Raw genomic sequence first — 13,208 nt, 5'->3', positions numbered from 1 at the left:
CGGGCTCTGGATTGGCCACCAGCCCCGCCGGCGCCAGGGCCCCTTAGAGTCCAGGGGGAGCCGGCCCAGACACTTCCGAAGTGAAGTTCCTTCGCAGACGCATCTGCTGAGACTGCTCACAGCGAAAAGCCCACCGGCAACATGTGCAAAGGACTGGCCGCCCTGCCCCACTCCTGCCTGGAAAGGTGAGCGCTGGCTCGGCTCAAGCGCGGAGATAGGGCGTCTGCTGGGGAGGCACCCAGAGCCCTGGGGGGGCAGGTGGACGGTGCTTGGTTGCAGGGGCCGCTGTCTCCGCTGTGAGCGGGTGAGGGCTAGAGAGAGCGGAGCCAGGACAGGGACACCCGGGGGACCCTGTGCCTTGGAGCATCTGCCGCTCGCGGGGGCAAGGCTGTGCGTTCAGGGTCCAGCAGGACTCACACCGCACTGCCCGGCTCCAAGCCTGGCTCCCCCATGCCCTCCGAGTGAATCGGACAGCTCCCTTCGTCTCTCTGCGTCTCAGTTTCCCTCTCGGTGAAAGGGAGCCAAGCTGCCTGCCTGGTCTGGGTGTGAGGGTTGGTGACTGTGGAAAGGCAACACTGCCTGCACCCGGTGACCGTGACCGTCCGCGTTCGCCAGGTTGGGGGGCGGGGGACAGGGGCTTACGCGGCCCAGGCCTTTGACTCTCCATAGAAGGAAGCAGCAGGGCTGCGGACAGAAGGCGCTGGCCATGGAGGTCATTTATCGGCTGCCATTCTTCTTGGCAGATGGAGACGCCTGTGAGCCCCCCTGGCTCCCCTTAAGCTGGACAGTTTTCTGGGGGATCTTACGTGTCTGGGCGCAGCAGTTAGAGCACCGGTCTGACTTGTTGGAAAATTTAACCCACTGTCCTGGCCGATGCAGACAAGGAGGGCGTTTCTCAGGAGTGGGTCTGAGTAAGGGGGGCCAACCTCCGTTTTATGAAGGGAACCAGGTGATCCCTGTGCGCCCGAGTCGCCCTGGGCGCTGGCTAGGAAGGCCCTGCAGTCCAGGGGGCCGCCGGGACTTCTTGTCTCTCAGCTCAAGCCTTCTTTTTGATGACTTTTACCCTAGAAATAACCTCCAGATGCTGTTTAAAGAGAAGCATTGTAGCAAAGGGCTTGTCCCCAACGACACTGGAACTGGAATGAAACCTGCTCTTACTTGCTGTTGTCAGAAGCACAGATTATGATTAAAGAGATTCATGCAACAGTGACGAGCTGCCATGGAGATAGGTTGTAAGCAGGGGTGGTGCTGGCCAGGTGTCAGTGCTGGCGGCTGGCGGTGCCCGCCTGTCCCTCTCTCTAGAGAGGCTGCGGGGACAGGAGAACACGGGCAGGTGAGGGAGGCGCCCAAGTTCCCTGAATATGAGATGATGCCTCGTTAGTTCCTTTTCTATTTTTGCAAATCTGAGAATCGCAACCTGCCTGTCACAACTTTAAACAGATGCCTAGAGCCCACTTGTTGTTTGAAATCCTTCTGTACTTTCCTGTAGTGGCTAGAGCGCCCCGTATTGTTTGGGGAGCGGTCGGCTCTGGAGTGGTTGGGACATCGGTGTGCCGGGCGTTGTGTGGGCCGTGGCGCCCGCCTGGCGTTTGGTCTGTCACCGGGAGCTGCCTGCAGACGGTTGGCCATGGTACTGATGTCGCCTTGATGTTCTTATCAGCATGCACCGCGCTCCCCGGGGCGTGCGGACCGAACGCTTCCCGCACTGACCCGCTCACCTCACGTCTGATTCACTCAACATTCAGTACCGCTTCTTGTCCCTCTTAGTGCACAGTCCGCTCTGAGTCCAGGACATGACTAACGCTCACGCAGGACCTGTGGAGGCGAGAGGAGAAGCGCCTTTGGCACGGGCCTCCGGAACCTTTCGATTCTCTGCCATCACTGTCCTAGTCCTTGAATGTCTTTTTCAGCATCTGGTACCATTGTAAATGGAGTCACCGTTCCGATCGCAGTGCTGCCTGAGTGGGGCTGGCAAACATGGAGGTGGTGAGCCTTTAGCACACCGTACTCCTGGAGAGAACCCGAGACCGCGTATCCTAACGGGAAAGCCACATTTGAATTAATGCTTCCCAACCAACCTGCCTCTCCTGGCTCCGCTCTCCGCCTCCCGCCCCACACCCCCATGCTCCCACCTTTCATTCCTTCTCTCGAAGGGAACACGGTGAGGCTCCGTGCTTACAGGCATTTAAAATCCACATGAGCCAAATCAGGACAGCGTATGTGCATTACAAAACCGCCTGTTTTTAATGGCAAGCTCCATGAAGCGTTCAACTGGGAGCTCTCCATTGCCTTGGAAATAGAATTCGCTTACAAAGCCCGAGTACCTCGTCATTCCTCACAGTGGAAAGCGCTGGTGAGGAGCAGACTGACTGGCTCAGTTTGGTCACGACCTGAATTTGCACCCACGGGCCAGTTATTCTCTCCCAGGATTCTGTTTCCTGATGCAGCAAAGGAAAGCTTGGTCACTTGTTCACTAATGTCCTTTCCAATTCTCGCTTCACTTATTTTCTTAAATATTTTTGTTGATGTCAGAGAGGAAGGGAGAGGGAGAGATAGAAACATCAAAGATGAGAGAGAATCACAGACCGGCTGCCTCCTGCTTGCCCCCCACTGGGGATCAAGCCCGAAACCCAGGTATGTGCCCTACTAGGGAATTGACCATGACCTCCTGGTTCATAGGTTGACACTCAACCACTGAGCCACGCCGGTCGGGCAATTCTAACTTCATTTAAATAAAGTGAGAAACGCCCAGTGATGGCAAGAGATGTGATTAAAGGGACATTTTCCTAAATAATTTCTCTCTAAAAGTTTTGGAGCAGAAAAGAGTCGATTAACGAAAAATGGCCCAGAACCACCTGGTGCTGCCGTCTTGGCTGTGGCCGCAGGGACTCCGATGCTGATGGACAGGGGTGGGTCTCACTGCCGTGGGGGCTGTAGCCTGCAGGACCCTCCTGTCCCGGCGCGTGGAGAAGCGCCAACCCCCAGCCAGCCCTGGCGTATTTATGGAAATGATTCTTTCTTTACACATTTAGATTTTTGAGACTATTGCCTATTTAAAGTCAACGTTGAACTCACATATTTGTAAATATTTAAAGAGTCCAAGCATGTGAGCCACCAGGGCCGCCCCCAGCTGCTCCCTGTGGCGCACTGGGACGTGTGCGGGGGGAGGACGGAGTTGGGCGAGCGGAAGTCTCACTTTCCCAGCGACTTTCAGCTTCGGACTTAGCCTTCTTTTGAACATTCATTTTATTTCCAGAGTCTCTTGAATTTCTCTGAAGAAGTTTAATTTCTAAAGTGAACGTTGCTCTTGGGGAAAAGATGAGAGTGTCCCCCAAAACGCCCCCATAACATGCAGCGGCGGGTGCCTATGGCTGCCTTTGTCCTCGCCTGTGGACAAGTCCTCTGCCAGGTTCAGTCTCAGCCCACAGGGCGGTGAAGGATAACGAAGACACAGCTCCGGACAAAGGATGTCCCCGGGATGCTGACGGAGGGCCACCCCCTCCGCCTGTGCAGGTGGCACCACAGAGGCTGCTGGTGTGGGTGCTTTGGTCCCTGGTGCACACGGGCCTCTGCTGGGTCGCGTGCGGTGACCTGGGGAGAGTCGGGAGCTGCGCACAGTAAAGGGGCAGGTGACGCTGCTCCCTCGTTTCACTAAACGTTCGTTTCCCCTCTTCACTGACGTCTGCGGTCTAACGTGGACGGTCTGGACGGAGAAGGGCCTGTCGGCAGGACCACTCCTCACGGAACCTTCTTTTCAGGTTGCTAAGCCGCAGAGGCGCCAAGGCTCCTGGGCTGTGGGGCTGGACACATTGCTTTCTCTGCAGCACGAGCGAGTCCTGCAGGCAGCTGAGCTGAGTTAAAGGCTGTGGCTATGAACTGGGGCCAAGGAAAAGTCATGCGGACAGACCCGGGGTCACCTGAAGCGCAGGCCCGAGAGAGTGGCAAAGTCTAGCTGGGTTTCGTCACCCTTTCGGGAGCAGTGAGTGTGAGGCGGGCAGCAGCCGGGGGAGCCTTGCCGTAGGACAGTGCAGATATTTCAGTGCCACTTTGTCATGTGCAGAGCGTGGTGGGCTGCTTAATGAAATAGGGGGGGGGGGGCGGTCACTGAGAAAACCTTTGTTTCCATCCTTATTGATGAAACGGCGTTGACGATTTTCCTGGCTCGCCTTTCAAACCTTCACACCTGCCTTAGCTATGAGGGCAGAAGGCCCTACAAGGACATGTCGGCCAGTTTGGGAGAAAAAGAAGAACTCCTCCCTCTGTGTTGGGATCCCTGTGAAGGAGTAAAGGCTCCCAGTGCTAAGAAAGGGAGGGGTGGGGGGTCCTCATGGGGCTCAGGGAGCTTTCGGTTCAGGGAGAACTCTGCCCGAGTTACAGGGGGTGATGCCTGCCTAAGGTTCATGATGGCCCCGAACAGGCCGGGCAGTCAGCCAGGTCCGGCCCAAAAGAGGGAGCGAATCCGGCAAGGCAGCCGTGTGCAGACGGGGGCGGGGGGGCTGCCCAGCGTGGGGTGCTGCTCAGCATCTTTGCACAATCCATACTCTCTCCCCAGCCCCTGGGGGTCGCCGGCTTCCCCATCGCCGGTCCCTCCCGGACACCTGTCGGCCCAGACCGCAGGCACAGCTCAAGAGTCAAGAGAGGTTCTCAGGGGAAAGAGTTTTATTGCCTAAAAAATGAAATTACCCAGAAGCCAGCCTGTGCCTGGCACGCAGTAGGCACTGAATAATCCAGGATGGCAGGCCTGCAGCTGTTGGCGGATGTCAGCAAACTGAACTGCTGTTTCTCACCAGCCCTGGACACATGGCCCCTGACACGCGGTCCCTGTCATGCAGCCCCTGTCACACGGTCCCTGACACTCGGCCCCTGTCACGCGGTCCCTGTCACGCGGCCCCTGACACACAGCCCCTGACACACAGCCCCTGACACACAGCCCCTGTCACACGGCCCCTGTCACTCGGCCCCTGTCACACGGCCCCTGTCACTCGGCCCCTGTCACACGGCCCCTGTCACGTGGCCCCTGTCACATGGCCCCTGACATGCAGCCCCTGTGTCCTCACCTTTCTTCTAGGCCTGTGGTCCAGGCGGGGCCTGTGGTCTGGGCTGGGCTGAATCCCAGATCCCCACTCAGAACCCTGAGATCCCAGAGCCCAGGCCTGGCAGCCCCGGGAAGGCCCTCTGCTTTGCTTTTCCTTAGCGAACACTGCGCACTGTTAGGGGAGATGACACTAGGCGGCGGGTGCCTCTGAGGCCGTGCTGAGGGCTTCTGTCTATCCTGCTGGTCAGAAGGCAAAGGACCTCAACTTTCATTAGTCCCGTCGGGGCCCCTCACGGGTAACAGGGACCGGAGGCCTGTCTTCCTGCCTTTGCAGTTGCCCTCGGCTCAGGTGGCAGCTGCACTGCCCGGCTGAGTGCCCGGCGGTAGACAGCGGGGCTGCGGCTCGCGTTTGGCTGCCCCAGAGGGTGACTCCGGAGAGGGCAGTGTTGGGGATGTTGAAGAAACCCAGAGGGAGGAGGGCTGTGGCCCAGTCCATCCTCTGCCTTAAGGCCACCGGCAGCAGTGAGGCAGAGGAGGGACATGGGGTCGGGACGCTGCCTGCGCCTTCCTCGCGGGGTGAGCCTGAAGTCACCCCACCTCCCCCAGCTTCATTTCCGTCTGTAAGTGAGGGGTGTATCTTGTTGGGAGAGGTGCTGAAAGAAATAAATGAAATAATGATAAGACATTTCTTTTTATGCTTCCTCATCATAACCTCATCTTTTTTAAATAGCAGGTGAATTTGTAAGAGAGTACAGTGTGTTTACCGTGTCATCCATAATTCCTTTGGCAGGCGTCTGTTTGTAAAAGCCATACCAGCTCTTCATAAAACATGAGGAGACATTAAAAGCCATGACCATGCTTAAACATTAACAATTCTTTAATATCAGTAACCTTCCCGCCAGCATCCAAAAACCCGCCATGGTGTTTGCATTCGGAGTGTTTGAACCAAGATCCGAACGGGGCCCCGTGTGCTTTTGCTGTTATTGGACTTGTTACTATTAGGCTGATAACCCAGCCCTTGACCAGCGTTCCTTCTGCAGTTTACTGGCTGCGGTTACGCAAATGCAAACACGCGAAAGACCCAGAGGGACAGAGGTCGTGCTCATCTGCGCGGGGACGTTTGCCGTCCTAGTGGGAGCACTTGACAGAGCGGGTGTGGGAGGTGCCACTCCCACCAACAGTGTGACGGAGGGGTTGTCCCCAGTGCCTGCCCCCACCCTTCCCGTCCCCTTACTGACTGCACAGAGCACCTCTCCAAGCGCCCCCCACCCCCGGCTTCTCTACAGGAATCTGTGTACTTCGCTCCGCACCTGCCTCCCAGCAGGGAGGGGCCAGCCCTCTGCCCGGGGGCCCGCTGAGCTGGCACCCATGCACTCACCCCACCCCAAGACTGGAAGGGCGGCCCAGGACCCCCTCAGGCACAGACTCACACAAACCCAGGGCTCACACTGAGATGAGTTGTGAGTCCCTTAACTCCCCCAATCAAAGGCTTCTGTCTTTATTTGAAGAACAGACCTCTCAGTGTAACTGGCTCCATAAACAGGGAAAGGGCCCCCGGGGTTGGGGGGAGGCGGGGGTCCTGGTGGGAACCCGGCCTCCGCTCACTGCAGGGCGTGGTGCTGGCCGGCCTGCCCGGGGTTCATTACCCACCTGTCAGAGAGGGGTCAGCGCGTCGGCCCTGGAGCGCGCAGCTTGCCCACTCTGTTGTTTCTAGTTGGGACACCGTGTTTGGGGAAAGGTTTCATTTCCCCTCCGAGTCCGCACTCACCCACAGCCTGCAGGGAGGCCAGGGAACTGACATGCGGACTGGAAGCGCCATTCAATTAAACGTGTGCTTTTCCTTCCAGCTCGTTGGATCCCAGTGAACTAAACCAGGAACCCATATTTCTTTAAAATACTTGTGACAGCCCGGCCAGCGTGGCTCCGTGGGTGAGCATGGACCTATGAACCAGGAGTCACAGTTAGATTCCCAGTCAGGGCACATGCCCGGGTTGTGGGCTCGATCCCCAGTGGGGGTAGGAGGCAGCCGAGCAATGATTCTCTCTCATCATTGATGTTTCTCTCTCTTCCTCTCTGAAGTCAAGGAAAATATATATTTTTTAAAATACTTGTGACAGTTCAGAATCAACTCCCAGGTGGTGAACAGTGCAGGTGTGGATGCGGTGGGCGTGGCTGTCCTTGTTCTGGTGGGTTCTGTGAACGGGAGGGAGGCCTCGGATTCCCGTAACTCTCAGGGGGCCCCCCATCGGCTCAGACGTCGGGCTCCTAACGGCCGAGAGCCTTACGCTTTGCTCACAGTTACTCTAGTTCCCTCTTAAGAGTCTAAGTTCCCTGTGGGCAGGAGGACAAAGGTGAGGTGAGGACAGGCAGCCTGACCTTGGGGGTGGCGCCCGACTGCTTTCACCCCACGGGAGGGGGGGCCCCTCACGCCCAGGAGACTGCTACTGACGGCACGAGCCCACGCCAGGCACCGTAACCCCAGCAGCTCCTTCCGCCTGGAGGAGGGCACAGGCCTCGAGACCAGGCTTGGGAAGCAGGTCCTTCCAGGGAATTCTGTGGGGCGGTCACCCCGGCGCAGGAGGCAGTGTCCACACAGCCGATGCTCACACGTCCCGGCCTCACTCCCCCGACCACAGCGCTCCTGCCAAGTCCCCACAGGGGTTTCTCTGCGAGGCTGCTCAGTCGCCGTGTCCAGATGAAATAGCTCGGCTTGAAATGCTGTCCCTTCACAAGGGAGCCATTCGGGGTGGAAAGGACTCAGCGAGAAGTATGACTGCCTCGGACAGTAGATTCCTGGTAAGCATTCGGCTTCCCGAACCGCAGGGCAGGTCACCCCACCTCCCACAGGGGTCGCTCTCCTTCCCCAGGGCTCCCCAGGCGCCGCTCAGAGCAACACCCAGCCCCTCCGGACAGTCTCACTAGGTCCCACAACTCTACATTCTAGAAAGATGCCGGAGCTCTCGCAGCCAGAGCTGCAGCACGAGGTGAACACACCTGACAAAGGGCACGCTCTGCCGTGGGCCTGCGTGTGGCCGGCCGCTCCTCCCCGACCTTTGCTTGTACAGAGCATGTGTCTTCTGATGAGACACCCGTCTGGGGGGACTCGGGAAGCTTGGGAAGAATCGGATGTTCATGAATGATGTCGTTGGCAACTTATTTAATAGTTTATGAGACACACCTGAGTCAGCTGGCCTGTGTGCTCAGCGCAAGGTCACAGTGCAGGTCACACTGAGGCCTTTCTCAGAAGAGCCGGTCTGGGCAGGGGCTTTCCAGTCTGACTCTGCTTCTGCATCCCTCAAGTCACCAACACAGACGTCCTTGAACACTCACATGCATGTGCGTGCTCACACACACGTGTGCTCACACACACACGTGCTCACACATGCGTGCTTACACACACATGCTCACACACATCTGCACACACATGTACCTGCTACTTTCTTGAAGTGGAAAAAGATGGATTAAGACCCACGCAGACAAGTGGAACGCGCGTGAAGATGAGCCTGCTCTGAGGAAGCAGTTTCCTCCCGCGGGGCCGGAGCGGGGGGAGGGATCCCTCTCCCCAGGCGAACGCCCGGCTCTCTCCAGCATCCTCGGTCGTCTTCTGCATTTTCTCTGTAGCTGCACTTCCTGGGAAAAGCTCTTCGTAAGCGGGGATTTTCTCAACGTTCTCATCCACAGGCTCAAAAAGGCTCCTAGAACTTTCTAACTGCCCCCTGGCACCTACCCTCCAGGTTCACCGGGAGCAGCAAAGCTGTGTCCCTCCTGGTCCAGACAGATGGCGTTGTAACAAGGCTGAAATGAGAGGGTGGGTGGCTGGACTGCAGCTCTGGTCAGCCACTTAGGGACACATTTTATTAAACGGATGCTGGCTCAAGACATGGCTCCTTTCTCCATAGAAGACAAGAATAGCAGAGACAATTGACAATCGGGACCATGTACCCATGGGCATCTTGCGCCATTTTGGTCCCACACGGGCACACAGTGAAAGTCTGACCACTGGAACCGACGGGTTCTGCCGCGATGCCTGTGTCCTCTCCTCCCCACGAGCAGCTCAGACTCACAGACTAAGAGGAGCAGGTCACAGAGCAGCTCCTTCTCCTGCAGATGAAAGCAGGTCCAGACCACAGTGATCGAGGAGTCAGGCAAGGTCTCCACATGTCCCTCCATTTTATTTTATCTGATGAACTTTAATTAATGAATTTTGTGTGTCTTTTAAAATATTTATTCTTCTTTCAAAAAGTTTTTCCTGTTTTGTTTTTAATATTTTTATTGATTTCAGGGAGGAAGGGAGAGGGAGAGAGAGATAGAAACATCAATGATGAGAGAGAATCATTGGTCACCTGCCTCCTGCACACCCCCTCCTGGGGATAGAACCCGCAACCTGGGCATGTGCCCTTGACCAGAATTGAACCCGGGACCCTGCAGTCTGCAGGCCATCGCTCTATCCACTGAGCCAAACCAGCCAGGGCTCTTTCAAAATGTTTTGGTGACCAAACTACAGTCATTAAGAAGAAAGGACTTTTCCCCCTGCTGTGCATGAGCTGCAGTTAGAATGTCCCAACGCCCAAGAGGTGATTGTGATGGGACTGAGAGCCAGGGGCTGAAGTGGCTGGGTGGACTCCTCCACGGTCATTTCCTGGCTGATTTGGGGCAAATCCCCTAACTCCTCTGTGACTCAGTTTTTCCACGTGTCAGACGGGGTAACGTGTACCTGCCTCGCCGGATTGACATGAGCACATAAGGTTTGCCTCCTGCGTGCTCAGTAAGCCGGTAGTGCGTGCTTTCTCTTTGCGTGTGGTTTTCCTGTTACCTTCATATTGGGAGACCTGGCAGCCAGACGGACTCAAACAGGTCAGCTCTTCGCAAGCGACGTTAGAAAGTAAATGAGACACTGGGACAAGGGCCCGAGAGAGGGGCACAGAGAGCCCCCCGAGCCTTGGGACAGGATAAATGGACTGTGGCAGAATCTGGGGGCCCGGAGGGCGATTCCTTTCCGGAGGAGAAGAGCTTCTTCCTGTGAACACTGCCTACCTGTCCTTCAGGGCTTCTTCGATGCTGTCACACCTGAACCCCTCCCCTGACCTCCGGGGCAGTTTGTAGTTACTGATTTGATGAAAAAGCAGCAGCTATAACTGTCATGGGCACGACTCCAGGGTAGCTCAGCACGTGCTGTGAGCTGAAGCCGGTGAATACGGCCAACACATGCCCCTTCCGCGTGCAAAGAGGAAGACTGAGGCCTGAGCTTCTGGGGCCCGATGTGCATGGGGGCCAGGCGAGGAGGAGCAGGTCAGCAAGCAGCTGGCCCAGGAGGAGGTCAGAGACGGAGCATGGCAAAGGCGGCACTCGGGAGAGGCTGCAGAGCTAGGCCCGTCTGTTCCTACACATGCGAGTGACGAGCGAACACGGAAGCAGAGTGGCCGCTGTCAGCGTGGCCAGGTAACACGTCTGGAAAACCAAAGCCGGAGGGCGGTGGGTTTCCGGTTCCTGTGGAGCAGCCGCCACAGGCTCGGTGGTTCCCAAACAGCACACACTGGCCACCTGGCCCCGGGGATGGCGGGGCAGCGAGTCGGTCTCTGCTCCTCCATGGCCTCCAGGGAAGAAGCCTTCCCTGCGTCCCCCACGCGGATCACCTGCCGGCCTGGCTCCTGGCCCCACCCTCAGCTCCCCGCATGCCCCGCTCTACTGTCCGTCACCTCCAGACTCCCACCCTCTTGGCTCCTCTTATGAGGACTCGGGGGCATGGACCCCGCCAGGAAAGCCGGGTGCTCCCCGCTCCAGACCCTTCACTTGTCAGCATCTGCAAAGCCCTTCTGCCCATGAGGTAACTGTGCCCAGGAGTGAGGACATGGACGTGGGGGTCATTTGCTAGTGGTCCCCCAGGAGCGGTGGGGACGCTACTGCTGCCTGGGACCTGCGCCTCCTGCCTGGCGCCGAGCCTCGCGGGCTGTCCTGTCTCCTGTTTGCAGGCTGCATCCCAAGGGTTAAGTGGGTGCTTTCCCTTCTGAAGACACTGCTCCCTTCTTTCCGTGGTGTCCCTGGCCCCTCTCTGGCCCTGCTCCCAGTCCTCGGTCTCCTTTCCCTGGTCGCACCTCATATCCGCTGCCCTCCTCCAGCCGTGACTGCCTGTCCCACGCGTGGACCTGCATCCGCACCTGTCAGATCTCTGTGTCCTCAGCCCAGGGGGTTGCTCAGCCCACAGACGCGCTTCATCCTCTTGCTGCTGCTGGGTGACCATGTGCTGGGTCCCTGGGCCTTGTTCCACCCGAGCCCAGACCTCTAACTCCTGCCCAGTGACCCCACATTCGGGGAGCCCGAGGCCTCCAGCTCAGGAGGCGTGGGTGCCGCGGGCAGACTGCGCTGCGCACCTGGAGGGGGGATTCAGTAAGAAAGCTGGTGAGGAGGTGCCAGGATTATGACCTGCGACAGGTGATTTCAGAAAATGTCTGAGGAAGATGTGGGCTCTGCGTCAGCTGTGGGAAGGGCCCTGGGAGCTGGGATCCAAACCAAGACCCGCTCCTCCCGGCCCCTCGGGGCCTGGCCAGATCCCCCCAGCACCCACCCTCGGGAAGCGACCCGTCCTGCGACCTCTCACAACGTTTCGTCTTCCTTGTAGCTCATCTCCCTTCTGGCCCGATGGTCCTCAGATTCCCCTGGGCTGCGTATTTGATATTATCTAACTGGGTTCTTAGCTAACCCTGCAAGAACTGGGGATACTGTCGGCATCCCTGCTTCACCGGGGAAGAAGCACAGAGAAGGAAATGTCACGTCTGGCCCGAGGTCGGACGGTCCACTCGGCGTCTTGAGTCTCGGTTGCTAACTTCCAGGCAAGGGCTCCTTCCACCGCCGGGAGCCCCGCCCAGGAAGCGAGGCACACGGTCTCTGCGAGGTGGCAGCGGCGTGCGGTCAGGAGCGATGCCCCAGCCCTCGCGGTGCTGGCCCAGGGGCAGCTCATTCGAGTCTGAGAGGAGTGGACATGGAAACAAATGCATGAGCAGTGAGCGGGCAGACCGTGAGGACCGGCATCTCAGGACAAGGGGATGCTGCTACCAGACCGGGCAGAGAAGAGATGGTTTCAAATCGAATTCCGTCCTTCAGACAAGAAGCAGTCAGCATAGGTCATTGTTGGGATCAACAAACCCTCTTAGAAATTTGGCAAAGGTGATGTTTGCAAGCAGGTGGAGGCCATGAGTGTATCTGTTAGACACGTTCTCATGAGAGGACGCGTGACTGCCTGGGACTTCGCTTTACTAAGAGATTCAGCCACGCCGATGACAACTAACGTCTCAGTGAATGCTGGTCTCCTTTCCCCCCTCCTTCTCCGACACCCTTTATCCCCCTGCCCTGCTTTTGTACAATAGAAAGCAGGTTACATGAGGGGCCGCGGGCGGCAGAGCCTCTGGGACTGAGGCAGGGGCGTCCGCCGGGCTCCCGTGGGAACGCCTCCTGCCCCTCCGCCTCGGGAACTCAAAATAAACCACAAAGTCCCGTCTTCCTCAGCGTGAGGACCGTTTCCCACTGGTCACTGTCCGCCTTCCAAATTGAATTACCAAAACCCAGAAGCGCTGCCAACAATATCTGGGATAAGACAGGGAATTGAAGGTCAAAGGACAAATGTCTCTGCCCCATCTGTCTTGTCTCCTCGCTCTCTCCTTCATCACCCCCATAACCCCCTGACTGACGGGGTGAGAGACAGGCCACAGCACCATGGGAAACAGCGCCATTTCCATGGGAACCCCTGCGTGGGGAGTGGCGGTGCTTGAAAAAACAATAAGACTCATTTTTGTTTTTCCCCCTCATTTTTAGTAGCAGCACAGGCGGGCCTAGGGCTCCTCGCTCCCTGCAGGGCTCTCAGTGATGTACATGTCTTCTCTGCATTCAGAATCACTGACGGGATCCGCCACCCAGATCTGTGTTCTGTTCTATTCTATATATTTATCCATACATCCCATAAACATGCATTAACCACCACCCACGGGCAAGACCCCGGGTGGGGATAGTAGGACCAATGTACTTGAGAGTCATGCATAGGGAACATCTGTAGCCTGTCAACTGTGCCACCTGCTCTTCTACACTCTAATCACACTCTCCTTTAGCCTCCTCACACACACACACACCACACACACACACACACACACACCACACACACACACCACACACACCACACACACAC

The 13,208-nt window shown here is 57.4% G+C and overlaps 1 protein-coding gene across 1 annotated transcript in view; it reads left to right on the top strand.

Moving 5' to 3' along the window:
* The first annotated feature begins 31 nt into the window (after positions 1-31).
* LOC102251767 (regulator of G-protein signaling 5) overlaps positions 32-13,208 on the top strand; it is a 35,466-nt gene continuing 22,289 nt past the window's right edge. Inside the window, exon 1 of the mRNA XM_005880487.2 lies at positions 32-185. Coding sequence (XP_005880549.1) covers positions 142-185 — 44 coding nt within the window. The 5' untranslated portion in view covers positions 32-141. The remainder of the gene's footprint in view (positions 186-13,208) is intronic.

Source organism: Myotis brandtii, unplaced genomic scaffold (assembly GCF_000412655.1).
Source record: "Myotis brandtii unplaced genomic scaffold, ASM41265v1 scaffold64, whole genome shotgun sequence".
NCBI classification, from domain to species: Eukaryota; Metazoa; Chordata; class Mammalia; order Chiroptera; family Vespertilionidae; genus Myotis; species Myotis brandtii.
This window is presented reverse-complemented; position numbering and strand designations above follow the sequence as displayed.